The sequence below is a fragment of the Sparus aurata genome, chromosome 13 (assembly GCF_900880675.1).
Source record: "Sparus aurata chromosome 13, fSpaAur1.1, whole genome shotgun sequence".
In the NCBI taxonomy this organism is placed as follows: domain Eukaryota; kingdom Metazoa; phylum Chordata; class Actinopteri; order Spariformes; family Sparidae; genus Sparus; species Sparus aurata.
This window is the reverse complement of record NC_044199.1, coordinates 13,748,412-13,765,008: the sequence shown is the minus strand read 5'-3', so window position 1 is coordinate 13,765,008 and position 16,597 is coordinate 13,748,412. Positions and strand designations below refer to the sequence as shown.

The following is a 16,597-nucleotide window of genomic DNA, read 5'->3' as shown; positions in this document are numbered from 1 at the left end:
ACTTATTTAACTTTCACTGCCTGCCTCTTGGACTTATACACTTTCAATCATACTCTGTCTTCTCTCTCTCTCTCTTTCTTTCTCTCTCTCTCTCTTTCTCTCTCTCTCTGTATATATATCTGTATATCTATATCTATCTATCTATCTATCTATCTATCTATATATATATATATATATATATATATATATATATATATACACATATATATATATATATATATATATATATATATATATATACATATATATTTTTTTTCTTCACAGTCGCCTTCCACTTAAAGTGTCAGACAGACTTAAATAAAAAAAAGACCTCATTTACTGGACCGAACCTACATCCAAAGCCTTACAAAAGCTTGATTCATATCTGAAAGTACATGCCGTCCCTCCTGCCGCTTAAACACATGGGCTATATACAGACGGGTGACAATCCAGCCACCTGTTTTCTGCTCAGGATCTTTTTATTAAGGTTTTTTTTTCAACAAAAGTTTCCATGGTTGGGCAGATATATTCTCCTCACACAACCCCCACCCCCTTGATTATCTTGAAAAGGTTCAATCAACTCAATTAGCTCAACTTAAAGTGGAGACACTTGAAGGGTAACTCCACCAATTTTACACCTTTTAAGTGTGTTTACAGGTGAAAACATAGTATGAAGTCTTTTTATTGCTCCAGTGGAAGCTGCATGTAATCTCATACATTGCCTCCAGCGGTGTCACTAAGTTGCCAAATTGCATTATGGGAAATGTGGGCGCCAGGTGTTCAAAATGGAAGAAGAATGTGTGGAATGAAAAAGGTGATGCATCTGGTTCTGCTGTATAAATTTGATCATTTGTTTTCAAACTGTCACAATGTTACAGGAGTGCGATGTTAGGCCGGTGGACTTCTTTTCAAAACCTGTTGCCTTCATTTCCCACAACGCAACTTAGACACAGGCAATTTATTAGCTTACGTGCAACTTCCTCTGGAGCCTCAAAAAGGCTTTATTAAGATATCAAGACCTAGTATAATTTCTTATCAGAGCTGCTGACTGAGGAGCGTAACAGCTCCAGCTTTAAAGGGGCTCTGTAGAACTTCAGTGTTGTGCCGGATGCCGTTCACTAGTTTATTATAGCAAACGTTAGCTTCTGCTGCTCTCTGTTAACTGGGCGGGGAGACAGGACACACGAGAAGGTGAATAAAGTCACATCCTTTGGACTCTGTTCCATCATAATGATTCTGAAGCAGTTATTTTAAGGTTTAAACAAATGTTACATCGTGTTGCCTTAACATTTCAAATACAAAGTAACACGTTAGAATTGATGAGTATCAATGTTGTCTAACACCTCTTTCCAAAATCTCTAAGTAGTTGCATTGAAATCTGTTGGCTGACCTTGAATTCCCCTGCATGTGAGTATTTCTCATGTTTCTCCACTCGCTAAGTGAGGTTTTCCCTTGAAATTGTCACCTGTCTGTGTTGTTCCCTTAAACACTCGATGAAGGATGCTTCTAGAGAGTGAAAAAAACACAAGGCAGTGCTCACTGCCAATCCAAGCTGAGCACATAACCACTTCTTTGTGAATGATCGACCACAGAATAGCAAAAATGGAAAAGATGCAGCACATACTGTACATCCCAATGAAGTTACCGCAATTTGACAGACATGCTGCGACGCGTCGCTTTAACACCCTCTGCTGGAGGAAAAGTGGCACGACCAGACACACAGCTTGATCACCTCCAATCTTTTCATCTTAATCTTGCTAATCTAATGCTCACGATAACCTCAGTGCTGTTAGTAACCTTCATCACAGCTGACGAACAGCAGTCCTGCCCCATCTGTCACGCACCCAGGTGCTGTCTGACCTCACACGAGAGACTCTGCGTCTGAGCCTGCGGCGATTTTAATGCCCAGCGTTGATTCAGTTTTACAGTGCATTCCTGAGAGCTCGACATCATCACGGATGAACCCTCTGAGGCGGGACGCATATTCCTCTTCCACCTCCCTCCCCCCCTCCCTTCCTTCCTCCTTCTCTCCCATCACTCCTCCTCTGCCTTCAATGCAACTTTTTTTCCCCTCTGTGACCTTTAAACATGATGGACTAAGTGCTTTAGCGTATGTGGGAATATGGCTGCTTTCCAGGCTTCCTGTAAGTGTGTGTGACTGCTGAGCTCATGCCTGTACAACCTGTACCAACTATAACTCACTGCTTCTCCCTCCCCTGTCAGTGCTAGTGGTTCTTTCTGTCAAATTTATTTCGACAGAATAAACCGAATTTGAATACGACTTTTTTTTTAACGAACCCCCTTCTTCTCTACAATGAGTGTCAGTCTGTCTAACAGCTATCCCAGCTGAGTCCCGCTGACACGTTAAGTCCAGAAAACTTCCTGTTGCCGTTCTTAGCCCACATGCCGCCTGGGAAATTCAGAGCAGGATATGATGTCATGCACGTCACTGCAGGGTCCTTACATAGACCTGACATAAGGCTTCCATAATGCTGAGAAAAAGGCTGTCAGAAAGTCAAGGTTGGAGAAGAAGGAAGGAAATGAAATGTAGAGGAGCGAAAGCCACAAATTGAAAGAAAAAGCTGCGAGGACGTCAGGGTGCTCGCATTGTGTGCATTATGTAACGTAGCGGGCTCCCTCATTATGTAAGGAACTACCTTGCAGCCCCTTTGTCCCACACACACGGATGCCGGTGTTCACACACCCACACACTCAGTCGCATACACACCATCTGTCCGCCTTCCCCTGCTGCTGTTCTAGTGGCTCGCTGCCGGTTGTCATACACTCTCCGCAGCAGGAACGCAGCGACGTGGAGCAGACTGAGGGAAAAGGCACGGTAGGCGGCCCTCGGATTAGCTCCGTCCGACTGTGTGCATTTGTGTGTTTTGTGGCCCACTAATAACATATTTGTGCGCACTAATTAAGCTCTTGATTAAATTCTGCACAGACGAATAGCGGTGCTTTGTCCTCACGCTGACAGGAGCTCCGCCACTTGGCACCTTTTGTGCGCAAACACAAAGGCGTGTTGCCCAAACAACCCATGACACAAACACTGCGAAGCACGCCCTTTTGTGCTTTTTACGCACTATATGTGTATACTTCAGAACTGTTGAACGTTTTTGGGATGCAGCTCTAGAAAAGTCAGTGTAAATACAATTCAGCAACTGAAGGTTTTATATGCAGTCCGTGGATGGGATGTGATTTCAAGTGTGCCTCGTTTTTTGGCTGCACGATTGATTAAAATATTATTGAAAATTGCAAAACGGCCAAGAGCAGTATCCAAATCACAGAAGCTGCTGTATTTTGAGAATGGTGTGACAAAACAGCATTTTATGCTTTTATGCAAGTGCTGTAGAGCTGTCATGCTCAACAAATCTTCTTCTCTAGATGGAAGAAAACATGTAAGCTTGGTACAGACCCAACAGATTTCATTACATTTCTTCATCATCATCATCATCATCATCATCATCATCATCATGGTTTTAAAAGGTTTTTCACTGATAATTTAACTTGCGATACAAAAACAATCGTTCCCACCAATCGTGAACCATGTTACAATCGTAATATCTGTCCAAATGATCACAGTATGATGGTTTTGTTGTCATGTTGTGCAGCCAGTCTATTGCAGCTCAATTTGATATTTCCGTTGTTTAGGCAGGATACCTACAGTAAACAGAAAACTGTCTTTTTTTGCATTATAGTCCTTGAGGTCAAAATGTGTCTTTAATTTCAATTGGAGTTGTTCAGAGAAATGTGGAAAAATGTTTTGGAAACTTGCAAACAAGTTTCTATAAAAAATGCTCTGGTTCTGACTCTTAAAGGTGCAGTTTGTAGGATTTGGGGGGGCATATTGGCAGAAATGGAATATATAACATTGATGATTATGCTTTAATTAGCGTAAAATCAGCTCGGCACAAGAACTGTTGTGGTTTTCATACCTTAGAATGGCTCCTCTATAGGCCTATCTGCAAAGTCAGGAGGTCCTCTTCCAGGGAGTCGGCCATGTTGCTCTGGCAAAATGGACAAACCAAACACTTGAATCTAGAGAAGGCGTTTTGTGTTAAGTGAGACTGACAGACATACAGGTCGGCTGATATAATCGGACGATATTGGCCTCTCACAAATATATCACGGTGGCTGATATGCGCAAATGTTTAGCAAAAGTTACACGAACAGGAGTTAATCTTGGATGTGTCTTTCAGATTTGGTACACTAGTTAGTGTTTATGTCAACACGACATCGTGTGAGTGGTTGACTGAAAATATGCTCCATTTCCTATGTTCATTGTAATTACAGAACATGCCACCTCTGACACATAGCGGCTTATGAGGAGATTGATCAGAACTCGTTATGCTTTAGATACACAGGGAATACTTGCAAATGGGGTCAATTCATTGTTGACTGTGGTGTGAGTTTGGGGCGATATGGCCAATATATGTCTCTTGGTCAAAACTCAATATCACAATGTAACGATGTCCAAAGGCAAAGACAATATATAGTCCTGAATCACACTTACAAAATAAAATCAGTATATTTCCGGGCATTATTTTGATGTTTTCATGGACTTATATACATTTCTGGTTTTGTAATCTTCCCTGCTCTTCTTTTACATCTTCCGTTGGAATGGCTTCTATAAAAAGAGCCGATAATCTTTCGAATCTCACATCCAGTAGATTAGCGGCTGGTGTGGTATGTCTTCCTGCCTGTGGTTTTCCCACAGGGTCCGTCCATCTCTGCTGCCCTCCCCACCCCAGCTGTCTGCCGGTCTCATCCTCTCCGCATTCTCTGACTCACTGGGGGCAACATCTGGACTGCGCTTAACGTCTGCGGTCTGTGTGTGTGTGTGTGTGTGTGTGTAACGCATGTGCATTCCCCCGCATATTGCTCCGGTCTGCAGTGCTGCACACTTAACCAAAAGGAAAAGAGGCCGAGGTCAGAGTCTCCTTGCCGGCTCGCCGGTAGGTTCAGCTGACATGTGAAGTTAGCGTCCAGTCAGTCGTCAGTCTGTGACCTCGGGGGCTGGCTGATGCAAATGCCAGCTGAAATTAGCCATTTCCTCTCTGGACTTGACGAGGCGACGGCGGCTCTGGTGATGACAAAGAAGATGTGGGGTCGGTGGCATCGAGCGGAAGAAAGAACGAGGAGGTGTCTGTAGGAAGAATCTAAAGGGACGAGTGGATGAAGCGAGGAAAACATGGTCAAGTGCGAGAAAGAAATAAAGTAAGGGTAAGAATTTAAACAGAAGGCAGAGAGAGAGAGAGAGAGAGAGAGAGAGAGAGAGCAGGGGGAAATAGAGAGATATTGTATGTGGATCCTAACAAAGCAGAAAGTGCGAGAGAGGAGGTTGAGGAGAAAATTAGAGGGAAGAGAAAGCCTGCATGGGGCAGGCTGGAAGAGGGGGGCAGAGTTGTAAACACAGGGGTTGGAGAGGCAGCGAGGAGGAAGGGAGAGAGAATCACTTGACGTGAAGCTGGATGGATGGAAGACGAGTGGATGTGCCATGGGATGGAGAGGAAACCTCAGTCTGAGCAGAGGAGAGAGAAATAGAAGCATGTCATCGGCCGCACCATGAGGGCTTCAAGTAAGTTTTTCAGCTGCTCAGATTTCCTCAGATTTCCTCAGGTCTTGTCTGGTGAAACTCTCCTCACTGGAGTTTCTTACGTCTCTCCGAGGTATATATTTGTGTTGTGTGAGTGTTACCCAAAAAAAAGTCTAAATATTTTTTGCCTCATGCTGCTTCATATGTGATTTAGAGAGATGAGTTATGCCGAGAATGTTGGGAGAGGGATGTAATTGCCGGATTGCGGTGAAGGGATCATTTCCTCCTGGCCGTTCTCATCTCTGATGGTGGAGACGGAGGCCTTTTATTGCCCTGCTGAACTTTGTCCCCTGTGTTTTCTGCGGTGCCTCTCCCATTCATTGCCAGCACCTCTGAATGGCTGAGTGAGACAAGTGAAAACGAGTAAACGGGTTCTGAGAGAGGTATGAGATAATGGCAGCTACCGCTTGCTGTCGGTGGGTAGTCGACAAGAGTTTTTTTTTTGGAACCTTGTGTGGACGTTTGGATTATTTTGAGTTTAAAAACTTGTCATTTAGCCTTGTCCTCTGGTCTTATTTTGTCTCATAATGGCCTAGCATGGCCCTGCAATCCATATTTATCATTTCTATCATCCTTTTTTAGAAGATGTCTTTCAACAAACTTTTCAAGAGTTTCCAGCTCTTTCTTGCACACATTTTATTTTAAAGGATATGTAGCCAATGCACTGTATATGTGTAAGTGTAAATGTGTTTCATGTGTCTGTGTATATCTTATATCTTTTAAATTGCTGGCACCGAGTTCATTCTCACATCTTTGTCAGCACAACAGCTCTGCAAAGGCGTTTAATCTGTGTCTGCCCATAAAGAAAATGCACACACACACACACACCCACACACACACACATTTCCGAGCTGCCATACATATACTAGCGGAAAAAAGTAGTAAAACAAGCGGCCGTAAAATGTCTCAGGGTGCTGGCGGCTGCAGCACCTAATGGGGTGTGGTGCCATGTGTAAGGCCTGTTAAATTTATGCATTAGCGGCTAAAATCTGACCAAAAGAAATGGTTGAAAGCACAGGATATGCTGTATATTGTAATCATAAATATTACCCCCAAAAAGTTGGGACTCATAATTAAAAGCAGGATGCAACCATTTGCAATCGAACTGTGTTCCCGAGCCCCGCTTGGTAGCCACCTTGATGCAATCATGGTTTTCACAGCAGTGTTGAACGTCGCCCCATCCTTTCGAGGGTGTCCCTTTCTTACTTTCTTTCTGTTTGAGCTTTCCACAACTTTCCCGGTCTTGTGCTGCCCCTGATCCTAACTTGTTTGAAATGCGTTGTTGGCATCAGATTCTGAAAAAAACATACATTTACGTAAATCTGTGAAGTGGATGAGGTAACACGTGAATATATCATCTTCATATTGAGCATGTGCAGTGATGGAATGCAACTAAGTACATCTACTAAGACACTGTACTTAATTACAACTTTGAGGTACTTGTACTTTTGTATTCCAATGTTATGCAACTTCATATTTCCACTCCGCTACATTTTAGTGTAGTCAGTATTGTACTGTTTACTCTACTGCATTCATTTGATTAATTTAGCATCTGAGCCAAAGCAGCACATGGTTAAATTGATTGATGTTATCCATAATCAGATAAATCAGTAAAATGCCAGGTCAATTAAACCAAGCCAACACTAAGCAGACAACATATACATACATGTAAATTAATGTTTAATTCCCTTTTACTTACACTGATATTTACTACATTTATTGCCGTAAACTTGCCGTAAACTTTTATTACTCAGACACTTGCCATTTCAGATACTTTTAACTTCAAGTATTATAAGTATGGGTGAATTTCACTGTCATATTTTAAGTCATAAAACTGAGTAAATGTTAACTCTATGGTATATAAACTGTGTGAACTGCTTCCTCTCTTGTGTGTCCCTCACTGGCTCCCAACCAGCTTTTCCAGTCTCATCATTCCAGTGAATTCTCAGAGGAAAATGTAATTCCCTGAGATGTCTCTCCCCCCCCCCCCAAAAAAAATCGAAAAATCCTAGGGTAGAGATCGCAGACAAAAGCATCTGATGCTCATTATTTATCTGTGTTTAGCATTTGTTTTTATGCATAGAAAAGACATCAGTCCACCAGAATTCTCAGAGGGAAATTCAATAACGTGGGGACTTTCCTCCACAAAAAAAAAAACATGTTTTAATGGCTCCCATTTCAAAACAGTGTTTTTTTTTATTATTACCCTGACTTGTTGCCAAAAAATCCACATGGTCAAGTGTGTTCTCAACGTGACTCTTCTGCTTTTCTTGCTCTACAGAGATCGAGGCTAAGGAGGCTTGCGATTGGCTCAGAGCGGCAGGATTTCCACAGTACGCCCAGCTTTATGAAGGTAACAGGGCCACAGCACTTCAAATCTCTCCCCTTGCTCATGTCCGTCTCTCTCTCCGTATGATTTTTTTCCGTCCCCACTGTTTCTCTCCCCCCATCTTCATATGCCTGTCTTCAGGGCCGCTGTGGTTCTATTTCCAGGCTTCAGTTCCTGTCCAGAGGGAGGGGTCATGGGAAAGGCCTTGTTATCACTGCTGGGACTCTCACAGCCTCTCCCCCCCTTTCTCTTCTTCCTTCCACCTTTCTCCGTCTTCCCTGTCCCTGCCTCTCATCCAGTCATCCCCTCTTCGGAATCTTCTCTTCCTACCTCTTTCTCTCTTCCTATCTTTTTTTCCCCCCTCTTTCGACCTTTCTGGAGAGGCAACATTTATGTGATGATCGTCGGGTCTCATACGGCTGAGGCACAAACAGGAAATGGCCCCAGTAATCTAAGAAGTAGCTCTCAAAATCCAGCAGTCCCTCTTTAACTACACACACACACACACACACACACACACACACACACACACACACACACACACACACACACTCTGCACTTCTCTGAGAACGGCTGTAATGTCGGGTTGCAGATGCCGGCCTGTGGGACTCTGTGGCTGCTACGTGATGCCTTGCAGTCAGCCACCACACACAAAGAGTCGCCAAAATAAAAGGCTTGAGTCATTTTGGCGCTGGCATTGTGGAGAATTCAAGTTATTTTGGGGGTTTGAAAATGTGTGCCTGCTGCTCTGTAAACTTGAACTGTAGATGACAGGTGGCAGTAACAGCAGTCGTGCCACATGTCACTGACTTCATCAACGGCTAACGGGCGGAAAGGAAACTGCTGTCTCCCGTCAGTCAGTAAACAAGCTACAGGGAACTTTTAACTGGTTACGGGTGAGGATAGAAGCTGCTCTGTAGTCTTGGGGTACTGTGTGATACCAGACGTACAAGCTGATGTCAAAGAACTAGCAGCGATGAAGGCTGACTGCATCCCGTCCCGTCACTCAGCCACAATGCTGCACTTGAACGCACCGCAAAGACTGCAGCCAACTAGCTCATTTTTCTGCAGCATGGACTGAACACAATTAAAATCTGGATACAGCTTCAGAGGCATATCCCTGTTCGTTCCCATGAAAGCTGCTAAGTAGTGCTGCTCGCTTCACAGATATAAAGTAACCAAGATCTTCTGCATTGTGTGACCCAACGAGCGTGCCCACCAGAGACTTCCGCCAAGTTTGGCTAACTTCCGGTTTAGGCTCCGGCTAACTTGAATGGGGATAAACTGATTCAGTCATGCGGCTCTTCTAGACTTTCAAATGTCATCAGACCTAACGGCTCTAGTGATGTTAGTGAAACGAGTCATTCCACTGGGGATGTGATGCAGAGGGGGGGGGTTGGTCAGGTGACGTTGTAATTACATGGTAACCTACAGAATGGGTGAAATCCTGGATACTATAGGGACAGTCTCAAGGGACTTTTCCGTATCTTCTTCCGTTTCTCTTCTCATGCACTGATTCACTGAGCTGAACAACCAAAGTGGTTCCTCTGACTGACAGGCCACAGCTGATGAGGGCTGACCAGGGCCAACAGTGCCTGACACACCTTAAAAAACTAGGGACATGGACGCTCACCGACAGCCTCAACGTTAGCAAACATCTGACCGTTAAAACACAGTTCACTTTGTCTCACCATCCTCATATCGCCATGTTTCTAAAACATGCAAACAGCAGTGTTTGAAACAGAAAGATAGCGTGCCGTAATGTCGCTTCTTTGCCTCATTTGCTTCCGAAATTAATGCACATGCCAGATTGAGATGTTTACGACGCAAGGAGACGGTGCTGGCACAGATTTTGTCCTGCAGAATCAACAAAAATGTGTAATTCCTTGTAGCTGCTTTGAATGACAAAACTCAACGTCTCTCACTCTCTCTGACAGATTCCCAGTTTCCAATTGACATTTCCTCAGTGAAAAGGGACCACGACTTTCTGGACCGGGATCTGGTGGAGCCTCTGTGTCGGTAAGGACACTCACACACACATGCAGACCTCATTCTCTCTCCAGTAACATCACAGATTCCTTTTCTAGCCTCCCCCCCATCCACCCATCCCTCCCGGGTTCTGTAGTCTGACTTGTCCCTGCGGTCTGGTGCTAACCACTAATCATTAGATGTCTGACCTCGACCCTTAATGAAGTCCCCATCCCTGTCTCACGGCTCAGACACCCAGGCTTTGATCTGGTCACCTCCCCTCCCCTCTGCCACACTCTGATCTCTCATTCAAAGAGCCGAGACCCTCAGGGGGCAAAACTTGGGGGGGGGGGGGGGGGGGGGGAGCCGAGGGTAATGGGGAAAGAGTGAGGGGCTGCTAGTATATTCCACCAGATGGCTTTGAGTGTGTGTTTAAAGTCCCTTTGCACACCTCTATGATCTTTCTCCTCCACATCTCCTCTTCTTCTCCCCTCATTGAAGTCTTCCTCGTCTCGCACCGGCATACCTGCCTCCCCCCTCCTCTCCACCCGCCTCTCCAATCCTCTGGTGTCTATGGGAGAGGAGGGTGTGGTAATTATAGCGTTAGTGATTCCTGACAGCCGCGCTGCGAGAGACTACGCATCCGACCCCCTGAGAGCTGTCTCTGGAGCTGTAAAAAAACATTCGTAATGAGCCAGGCTTTTTCGTGTGTCGCTCTTTACGTCGCTCATCTTCCAGAACTGTACTTTTTAGATTATACAGTCATGCTCACAGGAAAATATAGGGCACGGAGCGAAGTCTAAATCTACATGAATGTCAGGAAGAAATGTTTGCACCGTCATGTAGCAGAAGTACAGGGTGTGGAGCCTCCGAGAGCTCCCTTTGTATATCTGTCAGCTTGGATGTTTATTTTCAGGAAGAAGATATGACAGCTTGCCTCCTATTGGTGTTTTCCTGGTTTATATGTAGCAACAAGCAATCCCTTGTCTGGCCGTTTGTATGAGAGGACAGAGAAACTAAACAGTGAACAAACGAGGATATTCATAGGCTGAAGTCTTCTAAGTCATGCAGGTCACGAGCCTCGAAACATGTTTTAATGATCATATCTTGAAAGGAACCACCCTCCTAACCAGTGTTGGAAGAAGCACTCCGATCTTACACTTTAAGACTCATTATGCTATTTCCTTACCTTCAGTGTGTTATATAGGTTCCTACGCATGTAAAAGATCTTGAAAGTTCACACCAAGAGAAGCTCCTCTCTCCCACAGGAAACGCTGCTTCCGAAACACCTCGTCAGTAGCCCCGCCTTTAACTCCATGCTTTTGTGACATCACACTATGTCACCATGTCACACATTTGCATAATTTGTGTTGAGCGGCTAGTTTGGCACATAAGACTTGATTTGGTGCAGATACTCTGTTGCTGTTAGTGGTGCTGGGTCAGGCGTGTGTGAGCTGACCAGTCAGAGAAGACTGGGTATTCTGGAGGAGGACCGTAGGCTGGATTCACATTGGATCTGGCAGTGCGGTGAAAAAGGCAGGTTTTCTGAAAATTTTAATGAAGGTAGCTGTTTTTGACCCAAACAAGTGAAAAATAACTGTTGAGGCTCAGAATAGACATACAAACAATCACAAAAATAATTTTAATGTAGCTCTGAGGCCATACATAACTAAAACAAGTATTTTGGAGTGTGATTTTGCGATATCCAATTTATTTATTAGAAGCTTTTATGTGAATTTATTTCTAGAAAATCCATGTTGTGAACGTGGAGGGCCCATGTAGCAATAAAACAGTGTATAAATACAATTCAAAATTTTACTGAAGTAGATGTGTAAAAGTGTTTATTATCAGTCCAACTTATGCGAAGTAAGCTGTGAAATAAATGTAGAATGTTGAATAAAAAGGACAATATTTACCTCTGACATGTTGTGGAGTAGAAGGAGAGGGCAGCATGAAATGGACTGGAATTACTCAAGTAATGTACAAGTACCTCAGAACTGTACTTCAATATAGCACTTGAGTCAATGTACTTTCCACCGCTGTTTTTTAACTAGCTGTTTTTCACGTCTATGAGTTGCAGGAGGGGGTAAAGTCTGGGTGGGGAAGGATGGATGTAGACCGCACAAATCATTTTTGGTGAGGAGGTTGCACATGCACAGAGCATGGACGTGGAAGGGGGTGGGGATGGGTGAAAAATGAGGGGAGGAGGGGAGGAAAGTAGAGAGGAGGATCAGGCTGTGTTTTGGGGGGGGTGCACTCCTTGAGGGCCCCAGCGGAGGGATGCCAGAGAAGGAGAGGAATGAGAGGGGGATAGATACATAGATCAAAGAGGAAAATGACCAAGCCAGACTCGGAGGGAAAGGGAGGCAGCAGAGGTGAGGAGTGAGAGGTGATAGAGTGAAAGTGAGAGTGCAGAAGGAAACAACCACACAGATAGAACAGATAGAACATATCCAACCTACCAGCTCAAGGATCACTAACTGTGTGTTGATGTGTGTGTTGCAGACGTCTAAACACTCTGAACAAATGTGCCTCCATGAAGCTGGATGTCAGCCAGCCTAAGAAGAAAGTAAGACTATTTTTTGTATTTTTTTGTTATAAGCCATCATCTTAAAGACTCTGTTGTCGTTTTGCTGATGACATCTGGTCACAGAACATGTGAAAATGTTATTAAATGTAGGTGATGATCTCACTTGAATCTATACATTCACATTTGATACGATTTCTAACCCTAACCCTAACATACGCAAAAAAAATGTGATGGAGAGGTGAGAAAGTCCCTCAGGGAGGCTCGATCCATTGAAAAAATTTGAGAAAGAAAGAGGAAAATGTATTTCAAGAGTGGATAAGAGAGAAAAAGAAGAGGAAAACTAGACAGAAGTTGAGAGTACATACGCTTGCAGACATCAATGAGGAGAGGTGCTGACTCTGAACAAAAAACTGATTAAAATGGACAAGGTGATCTTTGTCATGTCACCAATGTAAGTTTTATTCAGCGAAACATTATAAAATATTGTGCGTGAACATTTTTCTTCGTGCACGGGCTGGAAGAAAATAAAACAATCTGTCATGATTTGTCTTTAGTCTAATTCAAAGGAACTATTTGTTTTACGAGTTGCCTATACCTCACGTCTTTTATCCCACCATAGGGTGATGACTCTGATGAAGACGACCCGTTGGCCATCAGTAAAAGATGGACTTTCGAGTGGAGCAGTCGACGCTGGTCTCGCCTGCAAGACTTCCTGTTGGACAGCACCAATGAGAGCAGCCCGACGGGTCAGGGGGAGGGTCTGCGCAGCACAGTGAGCAGCGAGAGCGTGCTGACAGACCTGAGTGAGCAGGAGATCACGGAAATCTCCTCGCTGCACAGTGAGGACTCCGCCTCAGCCATGCCGGACTCTATTTCCATGGCCTCTCTCTCCGCTTCCTACCAACCGCCCAGGGAACTCCCACACTACAACTCCCTGCCAATCAAGAGCAGCCGCCACGGGCAAGGAGGGCGGAGTAAAGCCAAAGAGTTTTTGCGTCGCATGGAATTAATGCGTACCTGGGGACCGTCAACGAGGCGGAAAAGCTCAAACCGCAGGCCCCCGCTGGTCATCAGTGGGCCGGTGTTACAGGGCGAGGAGCCTCAGGCGCTGCAGGTGCTCCAGTGCACTCCTATTAGCCAATTAGAACTGAAATTCAGTCACCAACCTGATGGTGACACTTCCTCTGTCTCTCTTACCAACGATTGTAAAGACCTATCCACCATGAGTGTGAGCCCCATTAATGAGACCGTGGTGCCCGTTGTGAAGGAACCCGTGTGCACCAAACCTCGCACTGCCAGCAAGAGAAGCAGCTTGTATCTGGAGGATATGGTGCTGCCCTCTCAGGGTAAGAGGACTGAAGGACAGAGCCAGTTTGGCAGAAACCAGTTTCGCTCGTATGAAAACCTCCTCGTTCACATCCCCAAAGACCACAAACCAGGCACCTTTCCAAAAGCTCTATCCATAGAGAGCCTGGCTCCTTCCCCTGACGACAGGAACAATGGCCCCAAAACTTCTCCTCCCAAAAACGGCCTGGGGCAGCCTTGGTCCGGTAAACCTCTGTCCAAGCCCCCCTGTCCTGGAGCTCCTCGGGGCAGCAGGGTGAGTGTTTACGACAACGTGCCGGGGTCCCACCTTTACGCCAGTACAGGAGACCTGCTGGACTTAGAGAAAGAGGACAACCTGTTCCCTCACCTTGATGACATCATCCAGCATGTCAGCGGTTTACAGCAAATAGTGGACCACTGGAGCCGCAGCGTGCTGCCCGAGGACGAGACAGGGGAGGGGGAGGAGGATGGGGAGGGCAGGACCACCCCCAGTGAAGGCGAGAGAGATGGGGTCTCCTTGAACGACACGGATTCGACAGGGACCAGTCGGGAGAGGCGTGACTCTGGAGTCGGGGCATCGCTGACAAGACCACGGTGAGTAGAAGTTTGGACATCTGAAAGATGATTTATCTTTACTACATCTTGGTTCTTGTTTTTATAGTTCCAGCCCTCATTTTGTATGTTATTGGTCATGATGATATCATACTCACCAGAGTAATTACTCTTGGAACATGCCGACATCACTGCAAGTCCAACAAGGCAAGAGATGAATAATCAGACTCTCAGGCAGGTTGTAAACAGCTCGAAATATTTTATTTAGAGGTAAAATCACAAGTGAGTGCATTCAAACTGCAGGTCAAAAATGAACATGACTGTGTTCTCTTAAATATAGTGGAACTAGATGGCACTATTGTCACACTTTTGAAGATATCGGACACAGAGATGTCTGCGCTCTCTCTCAAATATAATGGAACTAGATTGCACTCAGCTTGTGAAGCTCAAAATGCCCAACGCAAGATAACCCACAGACCTTGTTGTGAGCACTTTCAAATGGGAACTATTTTCTTTTTGCAGAACTACAACCACTAGCAGTATTACTGCACTAAAGGAAGAGTGCATCTAAGAGCCTCGTGCTTACTTAGATGTAAACATCAACGGCGTCCTCCTCAGCTGAGGTGGCACATTAACTAGCGTAGTAAAAATAACAAAATTAGTAAATATGTCATGTTTTCTGCAAAGAGACATTGTTGTCGAGTATTTTTTGATTAATTTTGAGCTTCACAAACTGAGTACAGTCTAGTTCCAATACATTTTAGAGGGAACACAGACATCTTTACATCCGATACTCCTAACACTTAGCAACTCAAACTAAATCTAGATACATTTAAATCTAAATAATAAAGATGGATGAACAGAATTATAGGTGAGGCCTTCCGGGTTAGCCAGATTTGAAGGTCTGAAAAGAAAACCAGTAAAACTATTTCTCAAGCTGTTCAGCTTTAACATCAATAATAATTTATTATATAGTACTGAAGTTTTAAACAGTTTAGAGGAAAAATATGTGTCTTTGATTTGGGGTAGAACCGTCCTTTAAAAAAACAGTGTCATCATTGTGTTTCTTACACTGCTTTTTTGGCAGTGTTTCCAAGTTCCCAGAACTTGGTAATCATCGTGTTTGAGTTTAATGCTATTGTCATAGGCAAGGGGTGCAAATTTCATCATGATACGATATTACATCAATTCTTTGGACAATTATATGAGTATATATTTTGGTTCGATTGCGATACAGGGGCTTGCGATTGATATGAGATGATACCATATGCCCTTTTAACACAATCAGTTACATTCATATCAACTCACAACAAGCAGCTAAAAAATTATATGACATTTCCATTACTGAAGTCTTCAGTGGAGATATTATTTTATAGATTATATTCTATTGGATTGTTAATCGGATAGCAAATGGATATATATTTATCCAGATCAGTGTATCACTCCCCTCTATTACAGGCCAACACAGTGACCCAAGAAGATCCAAGCCGTAAAAAAAACAGAATCATCCTTTAAATTGACCTGATGAGGCCTCTACTCTCATTCATGACCGGTATTTTCTCCCCTCTCCCAGTCTACGCTGGCCCAGTTTCAGAACCTCGGATCATCTCAACCAACCAGCATCTTCACTGCAGATCAGCAGCCAATCAGCAGGCCAGCTCAGCCTGCTGCAGAAGTTCTCTTTGCTCCGCCTCACCGCCATCATGGAGAAATACTCCATGTCTAATAAACATGGCTGGACATGGTGGGTAAACATGTTGTCCATGTGTTTCTCTCCTCTCCTCTACGATGTGGCTATTAACTCGTATGTTCATGAAACAGCAGGACTATCTGCACAATCAACACCTTCACACATGTTTTAAGAGCCATAATTCCATCTACAAGCGTGATACTTGTTGTTATAGGGCTTTTGTGCATGATGAGGCCGTCAAAGGCGCCGGTGTCGGTCAAAAACTGGCTTTACATTCTCAGCCCACGGCCCGCAAACACAAGCACATCCTTGTGTTGTTAACGATCGGCCCTGTTCACTTTTTATTATCCCCACGAGGGGAATTCTGTCGTCTAGCATCTACATGAAGAGAAAGATAATGATAGCGCTGGCCGCCCTTTCTCCCACACACTTCCCTAATTGTTTTCTGTCTATCGCTCCCAGGTCTGTGCCCAAGTTTATGAAGCGCATGAAGGTGCCGGACTACAAAGAGAAGAGTGTGTTTGGTGTTCCCCTCATCATTCATGTCCAGCGCTGTGGTTTTCCGCTCCCTCTGTGTTTACAGCAGGCCCTCAGTCACCTCAGAACACACTGTCTGGACCAGGT

The 16,597-nt window shown here is 44.5% G+C and overlaps 1 protein-coding gene across 5 annotated transcripts in view; it reads left to right on the top strand.

The window, feature by feature from the left end:
* The window catches only part of LOC115593806 (stAR-related lipid transfer protein 13-like), a 66,803-nt gene that overhangs the window by 43,313 nt on the left and 6,893 nt on the right, over positions 1–16,597 (top strand). For 3 of the 5 annotated variants that reach the window (XM_030437493.1, XM_030437495.1, XM_030437494.1), the window contains 6 exons: positions 7,860–7,931; positions 9,845–9,926; positions 12,381–12,444; positions 13,025–14,325; positions 15,857–16,027; positions 16,436–16,595. In XM_030437493.1, coding sequence (XP_030293353.1) covers positions 7,860–7,931; positions 9,845–9,926; positions 12,381–12,444; positions 13,025–14,325; positions 15,857–16,027; positions 16,436–16,595 — 1,850 coding nt within the window. Of the gene's footprint in view, positions 1–2,343; positions 2,816–4,143; positions 5,561–7,859; positions 7,932–9,844; positions 9,927–12,380; positions 12,445–13,024; positions 14,326–15,856; positions 16,028–16,435; positions 16,596–16,597 lie in introns of those variants that run through there. The other 2 variants (XM_030437497.1, XM_030437496.1) reach the window with 2 other exon arrangements.